The sequence below is a fragment of the Euleptes europaea genome, chromosome 11 (assembly GCF_029931775.1).
Source record: "Euleptes europaea isolate rEulEur1 chromosome 11, rEulEur1.hap1, whole genome shotgun sequence".
Classification (NCBI taxonomy): domain Eukaryota; kingdom Metazoa; phylum Chordata; class Lepidosauria; order Squamata; family Sphaerodactylidae; genus Euleptes; species Euleptes europaea.
The window spans coordinates 25,327,140-25,354,623 of record NC_079322.1 but is presented as its reverse complement, the minus strand read 5'-3'; the positions used below and the strand labels follow the sequence as shown (position 1 = coordinate 25,354,623).

General features: G+C 41.4%; 1 protein-coding gene across 4 annotated transcripts in view; it reads left to right on the top strand.

Annotated features, from left to right (window-relative positions):
• The window catches only part of ARPP21 (cAMP regulated phosphoprotein 21), a 156,092-nt gene that overhangs the window by 73,310 nt on the left and 55,298 nt on the right, over positions 1-27,484 (top strand). For all 4 annotated transcript variants that reach the window (XM_056856987.1, XM_056856990.1, XM_056856989.1 and 1 more), the window contains 4 exons: positions 944-1,174; positions 2,429-2,592; positions 5,284-5,379; positions 9,730-9,990. In XM_056856987.1, the coding sequence (XP_056712965.1) occupies positions 944-1,174; positions 2,429-2,592; positions 5,284-5,379; positions 9,730-9,990 (752 nt within the window). The remainder of the gene's footprint in view (positions 1-943; positions 1,175-2,428; positions 2,593-5,283; positions 5,380-9,729; positions 9,991-27,484) is intronic.

Here is a 27,484-nt window from a genome sequence, read left to right as displayed (position 1 = left end):
AATAATGTTTAGGGTTACAGGCTAATCATTGTAATTAGGGCTGCCAGTTGTTTAAGTTTAATGATCTTTTAGTTGACTAATCACCTCTCGTCCAACCAATTAATCGTTAATTGATCAATTACATTTAAATTAATTACTGTGTTACCAAAACCTCAGTGTGAGATACTGAAGAAATTGTAAGACAAAATAGGATTGAATAAACAAAAGTGACCATGGTTAGAAAGAAAAGGCTTCTTAGTGTTTCTTTTTCATTCTGTACTATTTCTGCGCTTTTTCAAATGCCAAAATAGCAATGTGGGGGGACAAGTCCTGTTTCATGTACTTGAAATGGCTGTTTCATGGCTGTTTCAGTACTTGAAAAGGTGCAGGGGGAAGAGTGCTTAACTGCAAGCCCAATCAGGATCAGGCCTTTAGGGTATTCTAAAATATCTTTAAAGTGACAGCACCGCCCCTGTGGCAGCCACAAGAATGCTGTCGTATTTAGTTTGGCCCTTACACTGCAATCCTAAGCATATTCTCCTAGGAGTAAGCCCCATTGTGTATATTTCAGTAGATTCTTCTGAGCTGACCTGCTAAGGATTTCTCCGTTTGTATTCATTCTGACTTATAACTATTTGAGTTTTCATTTTGTATAGAGCATAGTGCAAGAGCAGTGTATCTCATTTTCACTTTCCCAAAGGTTTCTATATTCTACTGTCCTCTAACGAACCACTGTTCTCTCACACATACATGGTCCTCAAACGGCATAAGCATGCTTTGAATCTGTGGATGTTTCAAATCCCAAATTTGCCATCCATGAAATTGGAAAGATCTTGGAGGATCTGTCAAATAAATAAATTCCCTATGCTAGTATAGACAGGGTGTGCGTGTGTGTGTCCCTAGTTTTGTTTTATCCTGAAGGAGTAGCCATCTTTTATAGAAGAAGTCTGGCATCTTTTTGCAGGTTCAGAGTCTTCCAGCAGTGCTGGGTCCTCAGGATCTCTATCACGAACACATCAACCTCTCCAAAGTGCACCCGTTGTCCCTGGAGTGACAGCCCCCACTTCAAGCAGCCTTTCCTACACAGAGAATGGGATGAATGGCCAAGTTGTACCGAGCAACACCAGCTACATCATACTTCCACTTGAAGCCGCAGGAATACCACCAGGAAGTATCCTGCTCAATCCACACACAGGTCAGTCAGATAGTAATTTTCAGTTTTCTTATAATTTTAGGCAAATTACAGCCTGAATAAAATTTTGAGGTGGGGCAGTCTAGAAATGTCAATTACAGTTCCTGAGGAACAGATATTTTCCAAGTGCTAAAATTCTGTATCTCTTCAGCCACTATCTGTCATCACAGCCAATAATGTATGGGTAAAGTGATGGGAAATTTTTAAACATGGTTTGTCAGTTCAGTGACTAAGAATGGCTGGCTGGAATGAAATTACTCATTTTAGTGTATAAATAAAAAGGTTTTTGGAATCCAGTTATTGCTTAAAAAGAAAATGGGCATGGATCATTTGCAACAGTGCCATAAACCCTTCACAGTGGGGCAAGCTGCCTGTACTGTGTTATGGATTCCACTAAAATCCCATTAAAAGGCCACATTTAAAATCCGTAATTATTGTATTAGTCAGTTATATTAACTGATTTGTCCATCCCTACACAGAGTGTCACAGCAGACACGAGGTCTTTTTAGAATCAGGCATTTGTGCTGAAAAACAAGAACAGTGGGCTTAAAATGTTACAAATATTAAAATGTACTCTATGATTTACTAGTCATCATCATCATTTGTTTATTACGGTCAAAGACCAGCTTGTGATTTACTAGTCCAGTTTTGTGTGATAAGAAAACTAGTGAAAGGAATCCTTTTGCTTCCCCAGTGCCTGTCTGTGCCCCTGCTTTCTGGAGCCTGCATGCCATCTTGAGGATTCAGGGCATACAAGCCTGCGGTGTGCTTGTAATTAGAATTCAGTTGGAATCCTTCGAAAGTATTTTATTTGGTGTGTCATTTCTATGCTCTGTGTGTAGCATGCAAAACTTGCCGCAAAAGGTTATACTTTGTGTAGTTCAAAGCAAGAAACTGTGGTCGTATGAAGATTGGGCCTCTACGGGGTAGCTCAGCTTGATCTGAGATGGGGAGATATTTATGATTTTCTGGTTAAATATCCTTTAAGAAAAATGTTTGCTGTCCCAGGATTAACAAGCATTATTAGTTCCAGCAGCAAAAAAAATAGGTAGCTGATTGCCTGTAACTTGGAACACTACCAGTAATTGGTATCTAGAAGAACTGGGTGATTTTCCCGGAATACTGTGTGTTGCAATTCGGATTGCATTCCAAATTGCATGGTCTAGATAGGCAAGATAATTAAACATGCTGTTTCATGTCTTCCTTTGGTAGTTGCTGCCCTCTTTGGAGAGTGCATTAAAGTATACTTTGTTCCAGGTCAACCGTTTGTAAATCCTGATGGTACGCCCGCAATATACAACCCTCCCAGCAGTCAGCAGCCTCTTAGGAACCAGATAGTGGGACAGACTCAGCAACCACCTTCATCGCAGCAGCCTGTTCAGCAACCACAGCAACAGATTGCAAGTCACCTTGTCACACAGGTAGGACCACAAAAAGGAGAAAGGTTTCCACAAGTCTGAGTTAGTACTGGCTAATACTGCTATATCCGGAGGGCCGGTCCAAACGGCAAAAGCAATCTGAGTGGTCACTTAGGGAAGCAAAAGAGGGCCATTGGAACCATAGAAGGGGTGCGTCCCATGTCACCTCGTGAAGGTATTGAGGATTCTGGGACGCATTTTTCAGATTGTGCACAAAATCAAAGAGTTCTGCCCCTCAGGCCACATTGCAGAGGTGCATGCTATCCTGTGGGATAGGAAAATATCTGTGGTCAGCTCTGCTATCCTGCATCTCCGTCTGACACTTCTTTTTGGAGTCTGTGTTTGTGGTTACCATCATTTGCACTGGCATGGAAAGCTTTCCAGCTGTTGCTGTCATGCAAATTGCACCAGCTGCTTGAACAGCTGTCATGTGGGGGCAATGAATTATACAAGCAGTACCTCTGTGTGAATGCTTCGCCGTCACTAAGCATTCTGAAACTGGTTGTGGGAGGTCACAATCTAGTCTGAACCATTTCTTGATCTCATCCAATATGGGGCTTTTCCATCTCCCTAGTGCAGAGCGGAGCAGTCTTCTTTCATGTGAGGAATATGAACATCTTTCCACCAAGAAAGATGCAAATGTTCTATTTCAGTTAGATAGACTAGCACAGAAAATAGAAATGAAACACCTTAGTGCATTCTGCTCTCTCCTTCCAATCAACATCAAGTCTAAAGTCCCTAACTGAGGCCTAAAGCCTGCATAAATACAGTGAGGCTAGGTTGTTGCCACATCCCAAGAAAAGTTGATTTTCAGAAGAGACAAGCTCACCAACTATGCTTTTCCAGGCAAAGTGCTGCCAAGTGATTGGGAAAACCACAAAATTCACCCTTCTGCCCAACTCCATAAAGGCACAGGATCTCTGGATCTGCACCTGGCAGGTCTATCACAGGCAGTGGAAAAAGTCAAATCACAGAATTTTCTGCAGAATAAAACAGGTCTTGTGTTTTATTGAGCTGCCGCAGACTAACATAGCTCCCTTCTGGGATTAATACTCCTTCTGGAGACAGGCAACTGGAACTGAGAGATGGTGCCTTGCCAAAGGACCCTTCAGCAGATCCATAATTCATTTTAGGTTCAAGCTGAAGTCTAAGTTCAACACTCTGTTGCTGAAATAGACTTCCCATCATTCCTCCCCCCCCCCCCCCGAGCAGGCTCCTTTATGACTGGCAGAAATTCACTGTTTCTCCATGCCAGGGGGGAAAAATTGCCCATTAAATTTATTTCTCCAGCGCAGCACATAAAGGTTGCTGGATGACAATTTTTTAAAAAATTATGGCACCCTTAGCTGAGACTAACCATGCTTTTTGAATTTTAATTGTGGCGGGATTGGTCCTGTAATGTTACTAATTGCAATATCAATATTCAGCATTTATGATGCAGATAATACCTAGGAGATGCACAAGTTGTTTCAGTGCATCTCTTTCAGATACTGAGGAAGCCATTTAGTTAGAATGGTGATCTCTGTACAGTTTATGCAGAACCCTTCTTTCATGTATTTACCTGTTTCTTCCAAACTCGATAATTACTGCCTCCAGCATGTTCTTATAACTGCCCTTTGTGCAAGATAGTATTTTTTTTAGCTGAACCCTTGCTTGTAGCATTCTGTGAATATTGGTGAGTTATCGCTCCACTAGTATTTAGCAAAGCATTTTACCAGTTATGCTTCTAACAACTCATTCCTGAGCTTGGGGGCTGAATGGTCTTAGGAGGCAACCTTGATCCCTATGCCAGCATCCATGCCACTTGTGCTGTGGAAACTGGCATGGGCGCCGGTTTAGTGCCACTTGTGCTGCCCCCTCTGGACTGCCATGGCACGGCCCTCAGACGCTAGCTCGGCCTCTTGCCGACGTCCTGCCAGTGCAATTCCTCATGCCGGCATACCGGGAGGCATTCCCAGGGCATTCTGGGGGGCGGAGTTGCCAGTAGACAACTTCCTAACCCCTTTCAGCCCGGGAACACCCCATTTAGCGACAGTGGTGCTACATCAGCATTTCTTTTGACGCAGCATCGCTGTTTTCAATTGGGCTTTCCCCCCCTTTTCTAATTTTTCTTTTTTTAACCCCCCTCCTTTTCTCCCTGCTGCAGCAGTCAAACCTCTTTGTCGGCACCGCAGCACTGCCACGGCTGTGCCGTCCCCGGCCGCTGCAGCTCTCAGGAATGAGCTGTAAGAGTCACTGGTGGCATTTTGGTTTAGAAATGTGCTGTATTGAGAGCAAAAAAAGGAAGATGCTCCCTCTTCAGAGACCCAGAGTTGCTGGACCAGCAATAAATCAGTCTCTGGTGCCAAGCCTAAGTTTACAAGCTCTCACCATATTCAAGTGCCACTGTAGTCTTGCAGTAGCATTGCAACAATAGAACTAGTATTGAGTTTCTGGGAATAAGAGAATCAATTGCGCTTTCTGCTAGTGGATTTAACAAGATTAGGATTGCAGACACACTGGAAAAATTGCAGTGTTCAAGCAACTTTATCTGACCTATTGTACCCTTTACTGGGTGAGCTGGAGAATATCATCTATATTTCAGGTTATTGTTTCACCCATAGCTCAAATTAAGCGATGTCTGTCTTGCTCTAAGGGTAATAATTGAATCTCTTTTTGTTCTGTTCTGTATCCTTCCCACCTCAGCCTGTCCAGGCTCTGCAGCCTTCTTCCCAATCAGTCCAGTACCCGACAGTGTCCTACCCACCTCAGCATCTCCTGGCAATGTCTTCAACGCAGCAGTTTCCCATGGTACTATAGATTTTTATTACTTCTTTATGTGGATTGATTAAATTGTCTGAGCACGCTGTGTGTTTGAGGGCACTACTGTCCAGAGAAGAATATAATTGCTATAAAGGTCTGGTCCAGCTCAGCAACCCTGGAATAGCTTGTCATGACCCACACAACACCCTGAGCAAAATGTCATTTGAAAGTAGCGCAGGCTACATTTCCAGCATTTGAGCATGCATGCGAATGGTTGTCTCTGTGTCTGCGTGCCTTCCCAAGTTAATGATCGGTAGGCATCTGGAGAACTGGGTTCGATTCCCCACTCCTCCACATGAGGCTTGCTGGGTGACCTTGGGCCAGTCACAGTTCTCTTAGAATTCTCTCAGCCCATGTGGAGGCAGGCAGTGGCAAACCACCTCCAAATATCTCTTGCCTTGAAAACCCTGACTCGATGGCACTTTCCTCCGCCACCAGACATTATTTTAATGCTGGTTATTAATTGAACTTCCTGGTTCATTGTATTCATATGCCTTTAAACCATTGAGGCTGTGTCCAAACTAGTTCCTCTACTGCCTTTTTTTAAACTTGGGGGGTTATTTATTTGAATTTTCACCTGCTGTCTTGGTCAAACGTGGCTTATCACATATATAAAAACAGATTTTTGGATATTTTAATTTAATTATTTTACATATGCTTTTACTAAAAAATCCAAACATGAGTGATAAGAAATAACTGGTTGTTTAAATTAACTGCATAAATGCCAGCTGTACAGAGTGCTTCACCATTAAGGTGCCACAACAGAAAAGGCCATGTTTCTAGTGGCCACCCACCTTACTTCAGAAAGTGACAATACCCAGTCAGGACTCTGAAGATGAGCTTAGGAAGCAAGCAAAGGCATATGTCACTAACTATTTTCAGTAAGTTTTTTTGTGTTGCTGATGGAGCAGGCAGAAATTTAGTTGAAAAGTACCACAGTGGGGTCATTTTGTATTTTTAAGCTGTTTCATGGAAATGCATATATGTGTTGATATTACTGGCATTGTTTTATTGTTCTATTGTAAATTTTGTCAGTGTTCGTTAGTCACCTTGAGTGTTCAGAGAAAGTCATGGGGTGCAGGTTTAAGTAAATAAATAAGCAAAGGAGCAGGCAGTCCCTTCAGGGATCCAAGTTCCAGGCCATGCTGCGCTTTAAACGTAATAACCAGCAAAACTGATTTGTGGCCAGAAGCAAGTTGGCAGTCAAGTCTTTTAATGCTGGCAAATGATGTACTTCATAGTATACAGTGGTCTGAAATCTCGCCACTGTATTTTGCACACAGTCCAAGCTTGTAAACAGCCCACACAGGGTGCCTTGCAGTAGTTTAACAAGGATAACCATAGCCAATTTTCTCAAGGAGGAGTTGCGACAGATGAACTTACTGAAGGTACTACAATGGAATCCTAAATTTCCCTCTGTAAGCACAACTCCAGCAATAGCCCCATTTAATTAACTTGCTGTTCAAAGGAGGGAGAGTAGCTCTCTCCCAAAAGGGCTGACTCTTCAATCGCTGATTAAGGCTGCAATCCTAAAGACATTTTCATGGGAGTAATCCCCATTTAACAAAATGGGACTTAATTCTGAGTATACAATTTTAGGATTGCTCCCGGTACATAGTACTTACCAACAGCACTTCAGTTTGTTGCCTCTCTTTGTTTTTGAACTATTTTTGTATGTTTCCAGTGCACAAATTAGGAATTGTTAGGGAGGCCTTCTTTATATCTTGGGCGGAATTGCAGGAACCAGTAAGGTATCCTCTTGGATGTGTTAGTTCCAAGGTGCACTTGCACAAATTTCAGGAATTATTTTTTTCAAGGGGAAACATATTATTTGCCAGCCATGTTAAAGGGAACCACACTTCCAGGTGGGAACTGGAATGCCTACATATACTTAGGTTCCACAGTGAAGAGTCATGCATGAACATACTTTGTTACACATTCAGGAATAAAGGAAAGGTGGTGTAGGGGGTGTGTGTGTGTGTATAACGGGCTGCCAAGTCGCAGCTGACTTACGACGACCCCAGCAAGGGGCTATCAAGGCAAGTGAGAATGCCTTCCTCTACAGAACCTTCCTTGGTGGTCTTCCTTCCAAGTACTGACCCTGCTTAGCTTCTGAGACCTGACAAGATCAGGCTGTACCATGCCGCCTTCCCTCCTGGTATAGATGGGAGCATTGAAAAATGATCAGAAACAAGAGGAAATGTATGTGACAAAGTGTGTATGTCATCAGTACCTCTAAAGCTTTTCCACCAAAAATTATGAAAGTGAAGTGTATCTCAGAGACGTGTCCTGAGGGGAAACCAGCTTTTTGCTGTGTGTTCTGGGACAAACAGCTGGTGTAAGCGCATACTTAATTCACAGCAAAGGAACGTTAATGTGGTCGGGGAGAGCTTACTCTGTCATGTCAAAGCAGTAATGAACAAGCAGGATTAATGTGAAAGATTCTTGAGAAAGCTGTGTTCATGAGGGGGAGTTCTTTCTTGCCTAAAGAGGATGGACCTCCTAGAACTGCATAGTATACCCTTGACCAGTTTCCGCAGATAGGGATTACCTCTTTATCTTTCCCCAGTTTTATCTGTATCCTTCCCAAGCATGTATTTTTTTTTTTTTGCTTCCTGTCAAGTTCAGTAGCTTTCCCAACTCTCGTATGATTGGACTAGACGTTCAACCAGACCTTGGCATTTACTTACTCTCTGTCTAGGTATCTTATCCTACCAATTGTTCAAGGTAAAATATAGAACACGGTAAAAATGTAGGAAGAGATAAGCTTGGGGCATGTGGAGTCAATGGAAATGCCACACGAGCTAGAGGCTTGGTATATGGGAAAACCAAACATACTCCCCAAGGGAGTTGGTTTTTGCTGTGACCCAACTTTTGCTGTGCAACTAAAAGAACTGTTGATTAAGGTAGAAATTTTAATATGCTGGTTTCTTTATTTCTTTTCTCTTTTCTCTCATGTTCCAATTTATGACTAACATTCTAAAACATCATATGTTCTCTCATCCTTTAAAACAGTGGTTCCCAAACCTTTTGGGCCACCGCCCCCTGGGTTCCACAATCTCAACCTCAGCGCCCCCTACCCTATCCTATAAAAAGCATTATTCAAAATAGGGCTTTGCATGACTCACTAAAGAAGATAACAACAATAAAACTTCAAAACAGTAACAATTAATTGCATTAATTGACATTTGATGCTTTGGGGAAATGGTGTTTTTCCTGCTTCCCCTCAACATCATGGTGCATTCCTGCACCTCCCAGGTTTGCCCCAGTTTTTCTCCAATCTTTTTCAGACCTGCTTTTCTGCAAAGCTTTCAGAAAGAGCATAGCAAATTCTGGATAGCTGCCATGTGGCTCGGAAAGTTCAGATTTGCCAAGTCCTGCCCACATTTTCCCTGTTTCCATTGCATACAAACCTGTGTATTGGGTTCTCTGAATTCTCAGCCTTTTAAAAAAAGGGGGGGAATGCTTTTTTTATTGTGGAGATACAAGGGGGAAGGCATGGCTCTGCAGTGAAAGGGGCTAGAAACTTACTTTTTAAAAATGGAAGCTGAGAATTCAGAGACCCTGGTACACAGATGGTTATACCATTATAATGATATTCAATTGCTGGTTTTTTAAGCAATGGAAAAGCCCTGCTGGCATGGGGGAGATGGTAGCCACTGCTGGAGGCATAGGGCAGGGGAAATGTGAGGAAACCTACCCTGTGGAAGCCCACTCACCACTGTACTGTATCAGCTGCAGCAGCAATGGAGAAATCACGCATGCTTTTCCATGTGTGGAAAACACCTTTAAAGGACCAGGTGTTTCTGCATCAATAGCAAAAGGCCGGGCTCTGTTGAAACACATAGAAAATCCTTTTTTATCTTCATAATGTGGGCTTGTAATTTTTAAATGGCTTTAGGATGGCTGGAAAGGCTGCTCACATTTCCTGTTGCATGCATTTATATGTGGATGGAGATTAAATCAGTGCAGCAGAGTAGGAAAGAGAACCTAGAGTAGAAATTACCACTCACAGTTCAAACCTGAGCAGAAGTATGCCCTTCTAAGCCTATTGACTTCAATGGCCTTAAAAGGGTGTAACTGTTCTTAGGATAGCACAGTTAGATTCCTTGTTGGTTGTAGAGAGGAGGTGGGTTGGTTTTAGTTAATGGGTATGGTGAAGGGGTTTCTCAGTTACTTCCAAATTCTGGCGGGTGGGTGTTTGTTCACTCTTTTGTAAGCTCAGAATGTATTTTCTCCTGCTTCTTGTGTGTGCTTCTTTGAACCCATTTTTCTGTTTTCCAAATATCTACTGCAGAGATCTCTGTTGATCATTTTCAACTGACTTTTGCCTCACAGCGAGATGACATGACAACACAGTTTAGCCAGATGAGCTTAAGTCGCCAGTCCTCAGGAGACAACCCCGATTCGCCTTCTGGTCCTGTCTATCCATCACCTATTATACAGCAGTCTGCCTCACAGACTGGTTACGTCATGGCACCCCCAAGCCAGCAGCTCCCCCCTGGAGGTTTTACAGGTTCAGGTCCACCAGTTTCCCAACAAGTCCTGCAACCCCCACCTCCACCACAGAGTTATGTACAACAACCACCACCTGCTCAGGTAAGTGTACATTTCAATGACTTCCTCCCCCTGCCCAGAAGTATTTTTTTTAATTAATTTTATAGAATATCAGTAGAACAGTAATAGAGAATATGACATCCAAGGAACATTTGCAGAAGTCACTGCTGCTAAAATGCAAACAGTTTCACAGAATTTCCATAGGACCAACAAAATATTGAATTTGATAGGATTGGTGTTGGGTTTTTATATATATATATATATATATATATATATATATATATATATATATATATATATATATATATATATATACACCAAATTTTTATTTTCAATATAGGTTTAAAAGATCTCTTGTATGTCATCTTCTTTGTTTGAAAGTTGTTTGTTTTTGTAAACTGCCAGAGTCTGTCTCTTCTCTGACTCTTTTTTTAATGTATTAGCCAAGAGTCTACCAGGTTTGTTTGTATGCTCAAAAAAATGTTGTTTGACAAATCTCAACCGTTTTTGCATCTCTTCTGTTTCTATCACGTCAATTTGGTGTTTCAGTTTATGAATTTTCAACAGATCTTTCTTATCGCCAAATTTCTGGTGATGTTCTTCTGCTTGGCAAAGCTCTTCATACAAGTTTTTGAGCAAACTATCTTTGTCTTTCTTGATTTTAGACGCAATAGTGATGAGTCTCCCTCTCATATAAGCCTTGCTGGTATCCCAAACAGATCTGGCCGCCATTCCTGGTAGTCTTGGGTTTTTGTGTTTTGAAAATGCATCACATTATTATTAATATTAATATTATTTTCTGAAGAAAGAGATTTTCATATCATCTTGGTCTAAAAGGAGGAATCAGATAATGGCTCCATACAAAGAAGCAAATGCATTATCTGGCTGTGTGACTATGTTCGCTCGGTATGTTCTCCTGTTACCTTGATTCTGATCATTCTTTTGTCAGTTCATTACCCATTGACTATGGCACCATACATAGACAGGGCTGCTGAGAGCTGTCACATACCCACAAGACAAAACAGATCCCTCCTACGCAACTCCCAGATCCAAGCAAACATTGTATGAAAACATTCATGCGACTTGCCTAGCTCTGCGGACCCCCTGATGGGCCCCTCTGGGTAACCCTGTATAAAAACTCATGCATGAATAAAATGCTGCAGAGTAATCTGCACAAATCCAGTGACGTTACGTGGAGTCCATCCAGGCATTCAGCTGAGAGAGATCAATTATTGAGCCATAAATGATAAGAGGTCAAGTGGATATATGAGCATGTGTGAACCAGCCCTTTAAGAGCAATGCTCTGAACACACTGCTGTGCTTCTGGATATATCTGCACATGTATATTACAGTGAATGGTGACATGTACATCACAGTGGATGGACAATCCTCTTTCTGCTTGTGCGAAAAGAGCTACTCCTAGTAGCCATTCATCATATTTAATTGACTTGAACATGTACGACAAGGCAGGAGTGTAATGTATACTGTCTTCCTGGAGACTGATTAGGCTTTACTATTTGCCACCAAATATCCATGGATGTCTCCCGAGTCTCCTGACAGAACAGGGAAAGCAATTATTGTCAAGGAGCAAAAGTGCCCAGATGGTTTTGTAGCCAACTTGCGCATTTTTATTAAAAATGTCTACATTGAATTATAAGTAACTTCAGTTAAACGAGCAACTCTAGATGGTGAATCCCGTTAGTAACATCTCTCACACACACAAACTTTTTTTTTCACTTCAACCTCTTAAATTTTACCAATTATCCCCCTAGTTTTAAGTATCACTTGTTTATTATTTCTTACAGCTAGGACAGTTGCACTTCTCAGCTCAGTCACGGGTTCCAATGCTTTTTCAGGCAATTTCAAGAACTTGTGCTTGTTTGTTGTATTAATTACAATACACCCCCCCCCAAAAAAATCTGGGTAATCCAGGCATACTCAAGACGCAGCGGTTAAAGCAGTAGTTAGTAATCTTTAAGGGGGGGTTCTGTCTGCTGCTGACATTTATTTTAGATGATTATCTTTTTGAACATAAGGTCTTGGCATTTGAAATTAGAACAATGCAGACAAAAATTCAGTGGAATTTTAAAGTAGCAGCAAATTGCATGATGACAGATGGAGTGCATGTAGTGAAAGGTTTGTATATTGTAAGTATCTCCATCAGTGAGGATCAAGTACCCAGTGAGTACCTAGTGTGTACCTAGAGAGACAGGTTAGTAAATTACCCCCCCCCCCAAGCATTTGAGGAGGCTCAGCATGCTCTCTGTCCCTGCTGGTCTCAGTGAATCTAGCCAGTGAACTCTCTAAAAAGTCACAATTATATCAGTCTGCATAGTACCATCTTGGATTCTGTCTTCTTCTAAGGTGTGATAAAATGTCCAAACTACCTTTTCTTCACTGGGACAATAAATACATTGGAAAGTGTCTTTTTCATCTTGCAATGTAAGCATCTTATTTCATATTTGGGCTGCATCGTGGCTAGGTTTTCCAACAGCGGCATAGTCCTGCTATACCACATTACTTGGCTTGGGGAGCTAACGTTTCTCGCTCCTGTACTGGCAGCAAGCAACCACTGCTTGTAGTTCTCATGCAGGAAGGTCCCTAAGCACAGAATGGTCTCAGCTGGTACTTTCCAGGAAGAGAAAAAAATCCCTCTGGCTTCCACATTGGACACCGTGTTTTGCTTCCATTTGCTCTTCTAGGCATATGAAGGTCCCCAGTGCCTTTTAACTTCAAGGTCAAAGTGCAAACAGTAAGTGTAGTGAAATGCCAGTAGGCATCATCAGCTGACTTGTGCTCCATGCCACCACAGCTGTTCCACAGGAAGTACCCTACAAAGCAGAGCCAAGACCCACCCCCTCCCATCCAGCCTGTGATGTTAGTGTTAGAGCCAAAACAAATGTGACAGATGAGATACATAATCAAATGTCTCAATACTTTTTCTTTGAATTAACAGCTGTCCACAGCTGCTTTCAGAAAATGATACCGAGCAGATGGTATGTTTAACCTGGTTCTAATTATCCTAACTATACTGTAGAGCCACATAGTGTAGTGGTTAAGAGCGGCTGTTTGGAGCAGTGGACTCTGTTCTGGAGAACCGGGTTTGATTCCCCTCTCCTCTTCATGAGCAGCAGAGGCTAATCTGGTGAACTGGATTTGTTCCCCATTCCTACACTTTTTTTCCCCAGATGATAGACTTTATTGATATAACATATCATACAATACAGTTCAGTACATACTGCCCTTACAACAACTGATCAACTATACTCAACCTCACATTTCCCGTTCAAAAATACAACCAGTTATGATATATTAAATCTGAAGGAAGTTTATCAAGGTCAGTCAAATATTGAACTATCGGAAACCAATTTTCTACAAAACTGGAAGGGCTATCCTTATTTAAGGAGTCCAAACCATCTTGGATTTTTCCCATTACAAATAAATGCCATATTTTATCAAACCAATTCTGTATCGAAGGTGGTTTAACCTCCTTCCATTTAGCTGCAATAACCATTTGGGCTGCTGACAGAAGTGTTAAAATCATCGCTAATTTCTAAAAAAAAAAAAAAAAAAGTGGAATCTTTCCCTGGTTCAAACCAGTTTTGATTCAAAAAAGAAGACAAAGAAGAAATACCTGGAGCTAATTTTCCTCTGCATCGATCCCAAATTCGAAGTGTACTAAAAAGAAACTCATTATTCTTGACATTTGGAAGTCTATTCTGACTTTTGTTCCAAATAACATCAACCAAAGGTGGGTGGCGTATGCTTGCTCAATTTGCATCCACCCATCTTCCTATTTTTTATATATCATTCTCAATAGATTACAAAGATTAGCTGCCCTATAATAATTTTTAAGTATCTGCAAATCAAGACCCCCTTTTGATGCTGACCTATATAATATAATATTCTTAAATCTAGGTTTTTTTTACATGACCACATAAAATCTGTAATTAACTTTTGCCATTTTTGTAGTTCCGTTTCTCTCAATTCAATAGGCAAAGTTCGAAACAAAAAAAGAAATTTAGGTAATACAAAACCCTTAATTAAATCAATCCTATCCGGCCATGACAAATAAAGCTTATTTCAATACTGCAATTGGGCATTTATTTCAGAAACCACCTTTCCAAAATTAACTTCCTTAATTTTATGGAGATCTAAAGGGATCTGTACTCCTAAATATCTCCAAGAAGAGCTAATCCAGTGAAACGAAAATTTATCTCTTATATCTAAAGTTGTACGTTCTGTAAGTTTAACAGGAAATAAATCAGATTTTCTTGGTTACCCCATTCCTACACATGAAGCCAGCTGGGTGACTTTGGGCTGGTCACACTCTCTCAGCCTCACCCACCTCACAGGGTGTCTGTTGTGGGGAGGGGAAGTGAAGGTGATTGTAAGCTGGTTTGATTCTTCCTTAAGTGGTAGAGAAAGTCAGCATATAAAAACCAACTCTTCTTCTTCTTTCCCTAAAGCTACTAGTAACCCCACTTTGGGAGGGGGGAACACAGGGACCTTTGAAAAAAACAGTCTGTCTGGGGGTAGCCTCAGCACCCTCATACTTACTAGAGGTGAAGGAGAGAGGACCAGCTGGATTAGAATTCAACTGTCCTGTCCCTGCTGGCCAACATAGCAGGACAGTCCACCCTCATGTGGTGGGCCCAACAAAGCTGGCCCCACCCAAGAGGCTAGTGGCACACCTGATCCAGCATGGCTGGGTGCAGGAGGAACAGCCGCCACATGGAACAGCCCTGAGCCTTCGTGTGCTGGCACCAGCTGACTGGATGGAGGTAAGGCAGTCATTATAGGGGGTGTAACGTGAGGTTGGAGGTCAGCCTAGCCAAACCTGACTGGCTATTGTTCCTCCTCATCAACCTGGTAGGGTGGGGCAACCCTCAGGGAGGCATGGAGAGGAAGGGGCAGTCATAACCCCAGAAAATCTCCCTCATAAGGCCCAGGAACTCAGTCCTGGGGAACATGCTAGCCCTCTCACCAGTTATCCAACAACAGGGAAGGGCAGTAGAGAGAGAGAGAGAAGGAAGACGTACAGTGCTGTTAACTCCTTCCCCTCTCCAGTGTTAGGCCTATCAAGGCCCTCGCGATGAGGTTCTGAAGGTTATGTCAGTTCTGCACAACCCTGACAGTACAGCAGATTCTCACACAGTCACTAGGGAGGTGTAAATCAGGAAAAGAGTGGGGGAGGAAAGGGTTAAACACTCACATTCCTATCAAATTTACCTGCTCAATATCCTGCAGTTTCCCTAGAATGGCTAATAATAATAAATAGTGTATATCCTTTATAAAAGTCCAAGTTACTGAGATGTAATTGGCAGGATTGGGGAGCAGGCTGGAGAACAAACAGCCACTACACCAAATCCTTTATAATTATGAGTATTTGCCGCAAAATGATTTCACAGAGTATTTTCATAGTTCAAAACAAATTGTTTACTTTCAGTCAGAAATCTGCAAACTCATTGCCTAAATTGGCATCAATTTCCACTTTTTTTTTTCTTGCATCACTTTTGTTTGGATGTTGCATCTGAAGGTCTTATTATTGATGAAGAAATGTTGAAAAAACGTTGAAGCTGTTTCACATCCACATTGGGGGGACGCTTTAACATTTGTTTGTGTACAACACATGTTGAAGTCTCACATGTGGAGTTTACTGTTTACTGATCCTTCAGGTTCTACTTCAGAGTTCTACTTCAAGCATATGTCCAAGGCAGAATCTGTTTTCTTGGGATACTCACTTGGAACTGGCTGTGGCAAACTAAGTTTTGTTCATAGGCTCAAGGAGATGATAACTATTTGAAGCTTTTGTTGATCTTGCCAACACCTCAGACAAAATCAAACAGGATAATCTCTGGTTGGTACTATGGAGGACGCATATTGAGATAAACCTGTTCACATTGATCTGGATGTTCCATAAACAGAATATCGCTTAGAACCGTCTTTTATTATCTTACCCCAGAGTTCCAAAATAGTGGTGATTTCTTTATGTCAGTGTTGATGATGTGATGTAGTTGTTATCTACCAGATAAGGCAGTTGTGTATCAAAAGCAGGAGAGTAATGAAGAGTAACACCATGACCATGCAATTGAACAATTTCAGAGATGTAATTATTTGGAGGTTTTATTTTCTGAGAAAGCAAGTGGGGGGTGTCACTTAAATAAACCACAATTAAAAGCTTTGGGATCCTTATGGCCAGTTCATCACTTTGAAAGAAATGGAGAGGATGGGAATGGATTCAGATCTAGTTATTCCATGTCTCAGAATTTTTGCGGCATAGGCTCAGCTATGTTATGAGGGGGAATTTTGGGATGGATAGGACATCTGGTAACATCCAGAAACATTTTTTAAGATTATTGAAAATTTCAGTTATTTTGTGCCCTGCCTAGTAGTCCTGTAGCGATTAGCAAAGTGGTGGTGGGATTTATGTTCATCAGCTTCCTTTTATTTTTAAATCAATGTCGTAGTTCTAGAATGGAGGAGAATACATTGGCAAGAAAACGTCTCTTGGATCAATTTGCTCAGGCAATAAAATGAGCTTAAAATTTAAGAAACTGAATCTTTTTCCAAGTGAAAAAGAAAAGCGAATAAAAACAAGCTGAATGACTTCTTTTTCTTTTTTCTTTTTTTGACTAAAGGATTTAAACTCAGTCTGGAGCTTCTCATTCATACCATATTTCCATTTTATTAAATCAAATCATGCTTTCAAGAGTTATTTTCATGACAAGACACACTGCTCCATGAAAAAGGCCTTTTTTCCCATTAACATTCCAGGCTAACCTACTTCATATCTTGAAGGGCATTGCTTGAAAATCCAATATAATAATGCTTAAGTGTTTGTAATACCCTGTCAATTGAAAATGTTTGTCATGTACTTCATTGTGCCATATTTCTAAGAAGAAATGTAAAGAGAATTTTTTGGTGGAGGATGATTTGACCAAAACTGTTTGTTACCCACTCAAGAAAAATAGGTCACATACAAAGCCACAAAATTTAGAGATCTCATAGCTTTGAAGATTGGAGCAAAAGCAGCTGATTTTTTATGTATATTTTAAATAACATTTCCCCTTAGTTATTTGTACATTAGTCAATTTGTAGTATGAACAAAGGTGTAACTTTTTGCCCTTGCAAGAAGATCATCCCAGCGTCTACCCTTCCAATGGTTTTTTAGGGTTTTAAAGAAATGTTACAGCTCACTTCCCACACAAAGTAGAAATTCCCAGGCATGGTATATTCTGTATGGCTATACTTCTGCGTGTATATTGAAGACAGATACATCTGCCTCCTAGTTAAGGCTAAACTAGACATGAAATAAGATGGAGAGGGAGGGGCTGTGGCTCAGCGGTAGAACATCTGCTTGGCATTCAGAAGGTCCCAGGTTCAATCCCCGGCATCTCCAGTTAAAGGGACCAGGCAAGTAGGTGATGTGAAAGACCTCTGCCTGAGACCCTGGAGAGCTGCTGCCAGTCTGAGTAGACAATACTGACTTTGATGGACCGAGAGTCTGATTCAGTATAAGGCAGCTTCATGTGCTCATGTGTACATCATTTCTACCCCACCTGTCTCCTCAATGGGGACCCAAACTGACTTACATCATTCTCCTCTTCTGCATTTTATCCATGATTAGAATTTTTTTTAAAAAATGTAAAGCTAATAAGCATTTCCACTTGGCTGCTTTTGAAGACCAGGGAATGGTTTCTGGGGAGATGTGTCTAGAACCTTAGTGCCTTTTCCAACAGCAGTTCGTTCCACAAGAGAAGAAAGACAGGTACAGCACCTCAGAGTGAACTGCAGTTTGGGAGGGGCAATTTAAGTTATTTCAGAGGCATGGGAAGAAAAGATTAAACACCCCCTTCCCCATGATCTTTGAAGCCACCACTTGGGGCTGCTAATTAGTTGTAAAAAAAAATGCAGGCACACTATTCGGAATACCTGCTTTTCAAAAAAAGGACTTGCTGGAAGGAAATACTGATTCACCTAGCCTGGTGCAATCATGGAAAGAAGTAATGTGATCAGTATGACCTCAGCATGATTCCAAGCTTCATACGTTATTGCAGCAGACGGTTCTGGAACAGAGGGAAAGTGGTTTTTCGGCAACTACATCACTGGCTTGGTAACATGAGAATCAGGTCAGAGATTTATGCCTGTGACAAAACTAGAGAAAAGGAAGACTTTATAATGGATGAACCAATGCCATATCTTCAGTGCTATGTTTTCAGTGTTTTATTTGACTGGGCAAATGATATGTAATTGGATGTCATGATCTTGGCTCCTTGGTCATTTCTTAGGGTTGATCTGAATAATAGAACAGGGATCCTCAAACTGATTTATCATAAGTAGGCAAACAGACAGAATGACTTCAGTGAACTTAGGGTACTTCCAAATACTGTGAATGCAGTCATCTGAATAATGCAATCTTTGTGAAACCGTTTTTTTATTTCATGGAACCCTGCTGTTAGATTTGGGATAGTGGAGAGACTTGTGGGTCAATGCCTATTAATTAGTTCCTGTAATTGCAGCAGCCTTTTTTCTGCCAGATCCAATGTCATGAGAGGAAGACAATAATAGACAATTTCTGAGCATGTCCAGTCAGTGTGGAATTATCTTTGAAGGAAAAAGATGGAAGCTGGCTGAGCCTGGGAGCCTAAAGATATCTTAAATTAATATAGTAAAGTTTAATTAAAGCTGCCTTTACGGCTGCCTTCTAAAGCCCAGTTTCCCATTTTGCATCAGAGGAGGAGCAGATCGATTTTAAAGTGCCAAAATCTAAGAGAGGTGGAAAGCATTTGTTCTTTGCTTGCCTTTTCCGTCTGCCCTCCATTGTTTGATTCTGACTCAGAGATTCTTTTAGAGGCTTAACAGGATTTCCCCCCTGCTGTCCAGTCTCTTATGTGATTGTTCTGTGACAGTGGCATGCCACAAAGAAAATGCCTAGAGCAATCTAATTTTTATTTTGTCTCCTCCAGGGGCAAACTCCATCTTTGCTTTCCTCCCTTGCAGAAAATGTACTGTGTATGTTCTCATCTTGCCCTTCTCTTCCCTCATGTTGTTTAGTGATCACGTCCAAGGAAACTATGTACAGCCAGCCAGCGTGGTGTAGTGGTTAAGAGCGATGAGTTGGAGCAGCGGACTCTAATCTGGAGAACTGGGTTTTATTCCCCACTCCTCCACATGAGCAGCAGACTTTAATCTGGTGAACCGGGTTGGTTTCCCCACTCCTCCACATGAAGTCAGTCGGGTAACCTTGGGCTAGTCACAGCTCTTTTAGAGCTCTCTCAACCCCACCTACCTCACAGGGTGTCTCTTGTGGGGAGAGAAAGGGAAGGTGATTGTAAGCCGGCTTGATTCTTCCTTAAGTGGTAGAGAAAGTCAGCATATAAAAACCAACTCTTCTTCTTCTTAATAACCAGTCTGCATATTTGAAATATATGACCCATAGCCACACTTAATTAAATTCAGAGGAGGAAATTGCCATCAGGGAGAGAGTTCAACCTCCCCTGAAAAAGCTGCTCCACATTTTTCAGTAGAATCTGTCTGCTGGATGGGAGGTGGGGAATGTTAGATTTTGCAAGTAGCAATGGCACACATTTTCTTTGCAATACATCAGATACTAATGGTTTTATGTGTTAACTTGAGCTACAGTGGGCTTCTCGCAGAAAACTTTGATAATGCCTACTGCGTGGGAGGTTCCTGAATGAAAAGACAGATAAAAGTCATGAGCTTTGTAGGGCTCCCAAAGCAAGCCAAGTGAAAATACTAGGTATCAGAGCATGAGGACTGTCTTTCTTTGTGGGACAAGAATACCTAGCCATCCTTTGGCTCTAGATAATACTAGTATATTTTAAGGCTGGGTGATGCATGCAAAACAGACACCATATAGGACCCAAGAGTTCCTGCCCATACGTTAAATTGTTCCTTTGCAGAAGTTCACCAATCAGACTGAATTTTTTCCCCATTCTCAATGCAACCTTTTCCCCTTGGTGGCTGCTGCCAGTTTACTCACCTGGAGAAAATGGCTGATTTGGCAATTGGACTGTATGGCATTGAAATCCCTTCCCTCCCCAAACCCTGCCCTCCTCAGGCTCTGCCTCAAAAACCTTCCGCCGGTGGCGAAGAGGGACCTGGCAACCCTAACTCTTATTGGTTAAGTGGCCCCAAGGACATACTGTGCTAATGAAGTCAACATAGTTGCTGCCGATATAAACTCTGCTGTACATTGGAAAAGGATTTCAGCAGAGAGACACATACATGCCACTCCTCATCCAAGGATTATAAAAGCCAATGATAATTTTTTTTTTAATACCAAATGGTCAGGTGTGCGTCATATTGGTCTTTTTCTATTTCTGCAAGCTGCTGTAAAAGTTTTTGCAGGCCCCTTGCAATGCCTGCCTACCTGCCCTCTACATAGAAGTCATTAACCAATAAAGGAGATTTCTTGCCACCTCTTGTCCCTTCTAATCAAGGGTTGAGACTCATTAGAACATGTGTCAGGGCCTTTTTGGTTATGGCCCGATAGAACCAGCTGCTCCCTGAGACCTGGCAGTTAATAACATTTTTTTAAAACTTGGTTCTAAAGTGTAAAAAGGTAGTTCCCTGTCAAGCACTGGGTCATTACTGACCCATGGGGGTGACGTCACATCCCAACATTAACTAGGCAGACTGTGTTTGATGGAGAGGTTTGCCGTTGCCTTCCCCAGTCATCTACACTTTACCCCCAGCAAGCTGGGTTCTCATTTTACTGACCTCGGAAGGATGGGGCAACCATGAGCCGGCTACCTGAAACCGACTTCCGTTGGGATCGAACTCAGGTCATGAGCAGAGCTTTTGACTGTAGTACTGCAGCTTACCACTCTGCGCCATGGGGCTCCCTAAAGTGTAGCTCACTGTATTGGTTTGAGGAAGATGAGTCATGTGTGGATTCCCATAGGCCCTTTAAAACAGGCTGTCTATTGTGTGCCTGCAAGGGAGGATGGGGGAGCTTGGAACTCTGCAGAATGTTTAATCAAAATGGCAGTCTTTAGGTTGCCAAAGTTTGAGCTTTGTTTATTTAGATAAAGATGTGTATTCTTGGGGAAGCCATGAATGCTTAGTTACTGTCAAAGTTACACATTAATCACCCTGAATTATATGGTTTTTTTCCTACCTAATATTTCATCCAGCAAACAGCGTTCTTCACAATGATCAATGGATGCTCTGATAAGCTACTAAATGAAGTATATAACAAATGCGTTCTTTTCCAGTCAATTTAAAAAATAATTTCCCTGTGGTTAACTCTGGATAAGAGTATTCAAACTTTACAGAGATAAATTGGTTTACATTTGTATAGTACTTCATAAATATAAATTACTGTATGTGAGCTGCTCGTTTATGATGATATGTACAAAAATGGCTCGTAGCGGGTTCAATCCTGACAAGGAGATTACTTTGAAACTATCCTCTGTGATGTTATGGAACTTCTCTATATTAGACATGCAGGGGAGTTTGTTCCTTTTCTTTAATGTTTGTAATTAAATTCGAAAGGGACTGTCTCATCATTGGGTTGTTTTGTATGGTTTTGTTTAGTTATTGTTTCTTGCATTATAGTTATTTCATTTTCATAATTCTATTTCAATATTGTTTCCCAAAGAACCACAGCAACAACAGCATGTGGAGGGCACATTTTAAATTAAAAGGGTTTGGTATGAATGAAAGAGAATGGCACACTGAGGCAAAACACAATCACAATGAGTCACACGCTGAACCATTTAGTATAGAAGACTGACTAATGAAGCAAATGGTTAAATAAAATATTAGGCTCCAAAGAGCCAAAAATGGCAGGAGTATGCAAGAAATAGATAGATAGATAGATAGATAGATAGATAGATAGATAGATAGATAGATAGATAGATAGATAGATAGATAGATGATAGATAGATAAAAAGAGAAAGAAAGAAAGAAAGAAAGAAAGAAAGAAAGAAAGAAAGAAAGAAAGAAAGAAAGAAAGAAAGAAAGAAAGAAAGAAAGAAAGAGAAAGAAAGAAAGAAAGAAAGAAAGAAAGAAAGAGCCACCAACAAATAATATTAAAGCACTGAAGAATTAGGGGGTGAGGAAAGAAGCATGCCCAAAATAAAGACAGTAAGACATTTCAGAAAGATTCAGAGTGTACAACACACAGAGCCCAGAAACTGTACAGTATTTAGGAACAAAGCTAAGCTAGGAAGGAATAAGGAAGGAATAATAGACATAAGACATTCTAATTGACACAATAACCTACAAATGCTCTTTCTCTCTCCCTCTGAGATGCCTAGGCAACAGGCAAGCTTCAGTATGTAACGTCGGCTTATGTTTGATTTGAAGTCCCAGCCTGAAGCCGTCAGGATTGGAATACCTCACACATGTATCTAATCCTGGTTGCTACACCTGGCAGTCAATCAAGAAAGCCTAGCACCTCTCCCCTGCAAGGAGCACTGCTCTCTCAGTGTGCTTATTAGGAAAGGATGGCTTCAAAACTGAAATGAATGGCCTAGTCAGAGACTCCCAACAATGAAAGAAACAGAACAAAGCAAATGAAAACCTTGTTTAGATGTGGAATTTGTCTTGTTTCCATACTAATTATAATAATTACAGAACACCCTATTTCTGTAATATTGTGAATAAGAATGATAGAAATGCACAAGTCTACATCATTGTGTGTCCCACTATGTCTACCGTTTCTAAAGCTCAGGACAAACAGCGCCTTAGATCCAAGTTCAAGTTATAGTTGCAATTGTTTGTCCTTATATTGTAGTTTGTACTCAGGTGCTTGCCATTTTGATAACCCAAATATATTTCAAGGTCTGGCAGGTGTTTGTTGTTATTGAATAGTGATTGGTTGCGTTAGATAATTCTTTCCTTTCTGCGTTGAAGCTTGTGAGCAGTGCTCTTGGAGCAGCAAAAATAGTTATAACTTAAAAGATGAAAGCACTGAAAACAATTGGCAGCCAAGATTGAAAATTCAGAATGACAAGCTAAAAAGGGGGTAATGAAAAGAGCTCTGAGAGCATCATAAAGTGGACACTTTAGAAGGATATGAAAAGAAGTATCATGTGTGGCTTCCCGTTCTTATCTAAATGGTGTGGACAGAGTTGTTAAGAATATGGGATATTCATACATCTACCCTGTGAACCTGAGAATGATTAGCATTTAACCTTGTCAGACAGAAGGCCCTAACATATCGAGGAATAGTCAATTAATATGCATATGTTGGAAGATTTTTTTGGAGGGGAAATACCAAAATATTGAGAGGAGCAAACATAGCAGGCTCTGAATGTGGTACTTTGATAGTCAAGGTTCATAATACGTTTCTTAACCAGAGCATAAATCTTGTGTTTCCCATGACTTTTCATTAAATCTGATGTTATACCAAGGGCCATCAGCTTTTCTTCAAAGAGTTTCATCTGAGGAGATCTTTAAAAATCCAGTTCCATAGCATTCAGATACCCCCTCACACGAAAGACCAATTTAAGCCTAAAATTAAGCGCAGAAAACCAGGCTCTGGCTTCCAATGGTTTTTGGCCAAATTCTGCATGAACAGTAATACCTGATACACAATAGGGGGCCTTCTCAAGCCTCTATAGAGGCTTGTGGTCCAAGTAGGAGAAGGTCCAAGTTTTCAGTTATAGAGCTTATCCAAATAGAGGAACCAAATAAAAGGAGGGAAATAACTTTTACATTAAGGGCCAGAATAGCATCTGGTATATATCTTCCACCTTTAGAATGGAAGGAATTTAAAATTGCTCCTACATTCAATTTGCCTTTATTAAGTGACAATTTATTGTGAATGCTCCAAGACAAATTAGCTGCAAAGAAAATGTGTAGATATCTGAATTGTCTGACTTGGTCAAGCATAAGACCAGCAACAGCCAATTCCCCCCTTTTTTTCTTAGAGAAGACCATTACCTTAGACTTATGATTAATTTGCAAGCCTTCCTTAGAGCAATGGATGAATGAGAAAGTGGTGCCAGGAGGAAGGGTTTAGATTGGTGCAGGAGGAAGGGCATTGGGGAACTTTCTGAGACAAGCCAAAGTTGTACAGAAGAGATGGGCTTCACTTGAACCAAAAGAGAACCAGACTGCTGGTGATTAATATCAAAAAGGTGGCAGAGCAGCTTTTAATGTAATTCCAGGGGGGAAACCGACAGGAACTGGAGAACCACTGGTTCAGGACAAGTCAGTCCAAAGGGATGATTGCGTAAACACTCCAGATAATATTGATAGGAGCATAAGAGAACTTGGGAACGAGGGTAGGATGGCTAACAACCAAAGTCAAGGAAGCTATAAACAGTAAAGAGGCTTCTTTTTTAAATTGGAAAGTCTGCCCCTATCTCCACATTCAGAGGCAGTCAGCCTCTGACTCGTAGTATAGGAGGCCTCATTAGGGGAAGGCCTCAGCCTCTATGCCCTGTTGTTGGCCCTCCAGAGGAACTGGTTGGACACTGTGTGAGACAGGATGTTGGAGTAGACAGACCACTGGTCTGATCCAGCAGGGCTCTTCTCATGTTCTGATGTCTTAATACTGCAAGAAAATCCTTAGTTATCTTTGGAGCCCCACCTTGGTACAGGAAAGGACTGCATCATTAGCATGAAGAAGAATTGGAATGCTAAACTTGGCCAATTTAGGTGGATGAATAAACTGAAAAAAATGAGGACAAATCATTTATATATAAATTAAACAAGATGAGGGCAAGAAGTTATTCTTGCCTCACCCCTTTCTCTAATTTAAATAATCCAGATAGTTAACCTTTCAGGCCACGGCAAACCTGAGCAGTGAGGCCAGTGTGAAATTTCTGCATGAGCCCCAGAAGTCATTTATCTAAAGCTGTGTTTGCTAATTAAGCCCATAATCTTGCTCTCCAGATAGAGCCGAAAGCCCCCTTAAGAACCATAAATCCTGCAAAAAGATAGCCACCGAAAGAAGTATACTTCTCAGCTAGGTGATAAAGCACTAGGCAATGATCCTGGGTAGATGTTCTATAATTCAAAGACTGCAAATTCCCTTTTGCCCAGGCTGACTCTCCTAGTCTATAAATGAAATATTGCAACCATTTCATGCACTGGATTGTTTCCAGCCATCTGGATTTGGTTCCTGTCCCATTGTGAAGGTCTCCCACACCTTCTCTGAATTCTCTGTAGCTACTTAGATCTTAGGAGCCCCATTTTGGGAATTCATGGGGCTGGGTGCTAGGGCCACTTACCAAACATGTAGCAAGATATATTAGCGCATTTTGCACAGAAAAAAAACACTTTCTGGGTCCTTTCCTAGACTTTTCTTAGGTATTGAATGTAATTTCACCCTTGTCAAAGGCTGAGTGTATAGTGGGGCCCATGCACTCCCCTGTGCCTTTCTCAGTGTTCGTTGAGCACCACACCAAACAGCAACCTGTGATATAAACTCAGATAAGTGAGGTTTCCACCAGACTCCAGAAAACTGTATGAAAGGTTTTGAAAAAGAAAGTGGGGGGAAGAAACCATCATAAATGGCCCATCTGTCTGACAAGATCTTTCCTTTTATCAGCCACCTCATTGGTTGCAATTTTCCCAGACCTGGGGACACATCTTTCTAAGCTGTCTTTTCAATGGTCGCTTATACATGGGAGTATTACCTGAGGTTCGTTGCTCACTGAATCCACACTTCCTTCTCGCGAAGTTATGCACCAGCAGTCTCCAAGCTCAAATCAAGAAGCTTGTGAGTCCCCACCCCTTGAAATGCCACCTTGTAGTTGGCTGTAGTGAGAGAGAAGCCTCCTCTCAGAACCCCAATTGCCGCATAAAAAGCTTTTTAAGAACAAAAACAAAAAACTGAACTATCTGAAAGGAACGGGGGGCGGGGACCCAAGCCTCGTTTGTAAAAGCCTTTCTTTTGCTCAGAAAGAACTCCAAGGAAGCAGGAAGCATTTGAATCCCCGCCCCTTGACACGCTGCTTTGTAATTGGCTGTAGGCAGGGTTCCGGTTCTGGCTTCGTTACAAGTCAGGCATGTGTGTTTTTACTCTGCTGCTGAGATACGTTTTAACTGCTATTTAACAGCTTCTTACTTTGTTTTAATATTGTTTTCTGTTGTAAGTGGCCTTGTAGCCCTTTTATTCAACTATTTTATCTCCAAGTGGGAGGTTTTTTTTTTTTCTCGAGGAAGGGCTGAACTTGTTAATTGGATAATTGACTGTTGTCCTTGGCTTTAAGCCCGTTTTATTTACTGGAACCATTTCAAATCAAGCTGAACTAAAGGCTTAACACACTAAGCATAAACAACGTTTAAACAAACGTCTTATCTTTGTCTGATCACACTCTATGGTCCTGGAAATGATTTGAAAGCGTCAAATGTCTGTGCTTTCAACATACGCTTATAGCACGATGTTTCCACTTCCTCCGTTTCAGTATTTCAGTATTTACACTCTAAAGCCGATCATACTCCTGCCTCTCTCAAGGGAAGGGGGAAGGGCAGAATGTTTTACAGCAACAATACAATGCTGGAATGCTGGCTCTTTGTACCAAGCACCCCTTTTCCTTGCGCAGGGTGGCAGTCACCAGAAGATCAGCTAAAAAAGGGGGAATTAAGAGTGGGGAGGGGGGAAACTTGTCGCACTTCCATGATGTCATGGATTATGCGACTCTCCCCAGGGAGAAACGCAGACCAGCAGAGTTACAATACAGCGAGGGAAAAGTCAAGATGGGGAGGGGAAATTTGAAAGTGTAGCCAAACCGTGCAGTTCGAGCACGGTGATAATGTGTAGTAGGTAAAAGGTGCGTTAAGGCTCCAAGTTAAAATGAAACCACAAAAAAGAGGCAGAGAAGGGGAGGCAAATTTTTCTCCAGCTTCCAAACAAGCTAAAATTGGAGATTATTTTTTGGCACCTCGTGTTGCACAATCTCCAATCGCCATCTCCAATCGCTTTGCTCCCTTGTCGGACAATGCTGACGAAACTGATGAAAGTGAAGTAGAGGAGGTTCCCCTCGAACTCGCACTCTCCTCCTCGGAAGTGGGGACTAAACATTCCTCTGAGTGCTTAAATGAAAGTAGCAACTTAGCCTTGGATAAATCGCAGGCTGACCTCGTTATGCTGATAGCAAAGACGACAGAATCTATTTATAAAGAGCTCCACTTATTAAACTCCAAACTGGACGAGTTGCTTAAACAGAAGGATGTTGGCCGCAACTCCTGGAATAATCATCTCACCTTCAAGGATACCACTCACCTGAATAAGCCTGCAACTTCGGATGTAACCTTTGCTTCCAGCCTTCATAAAAACAGACCTAGAAGCCCCCCTCTGAAGAATCAGGAATGGGGAAAGACGAGTCAGAAGTCCTATAGGCGGACTTTGCAACCCAATGTGGTTTGTTTACAGATTTGCAGATACAGAGGAGTTATTCCCTCTTGGAGGTCGCCTTTCCTTATCCGCAAACACTTAAGAGATCTTCTTGGCCAGCACAACAGAGGAATAGATATTAAATCATTGGAATGTCTTAATGAATCTAACCAAGTTCAAAATGTTCTAGTGTTTTTTGACTCTCCATTTATT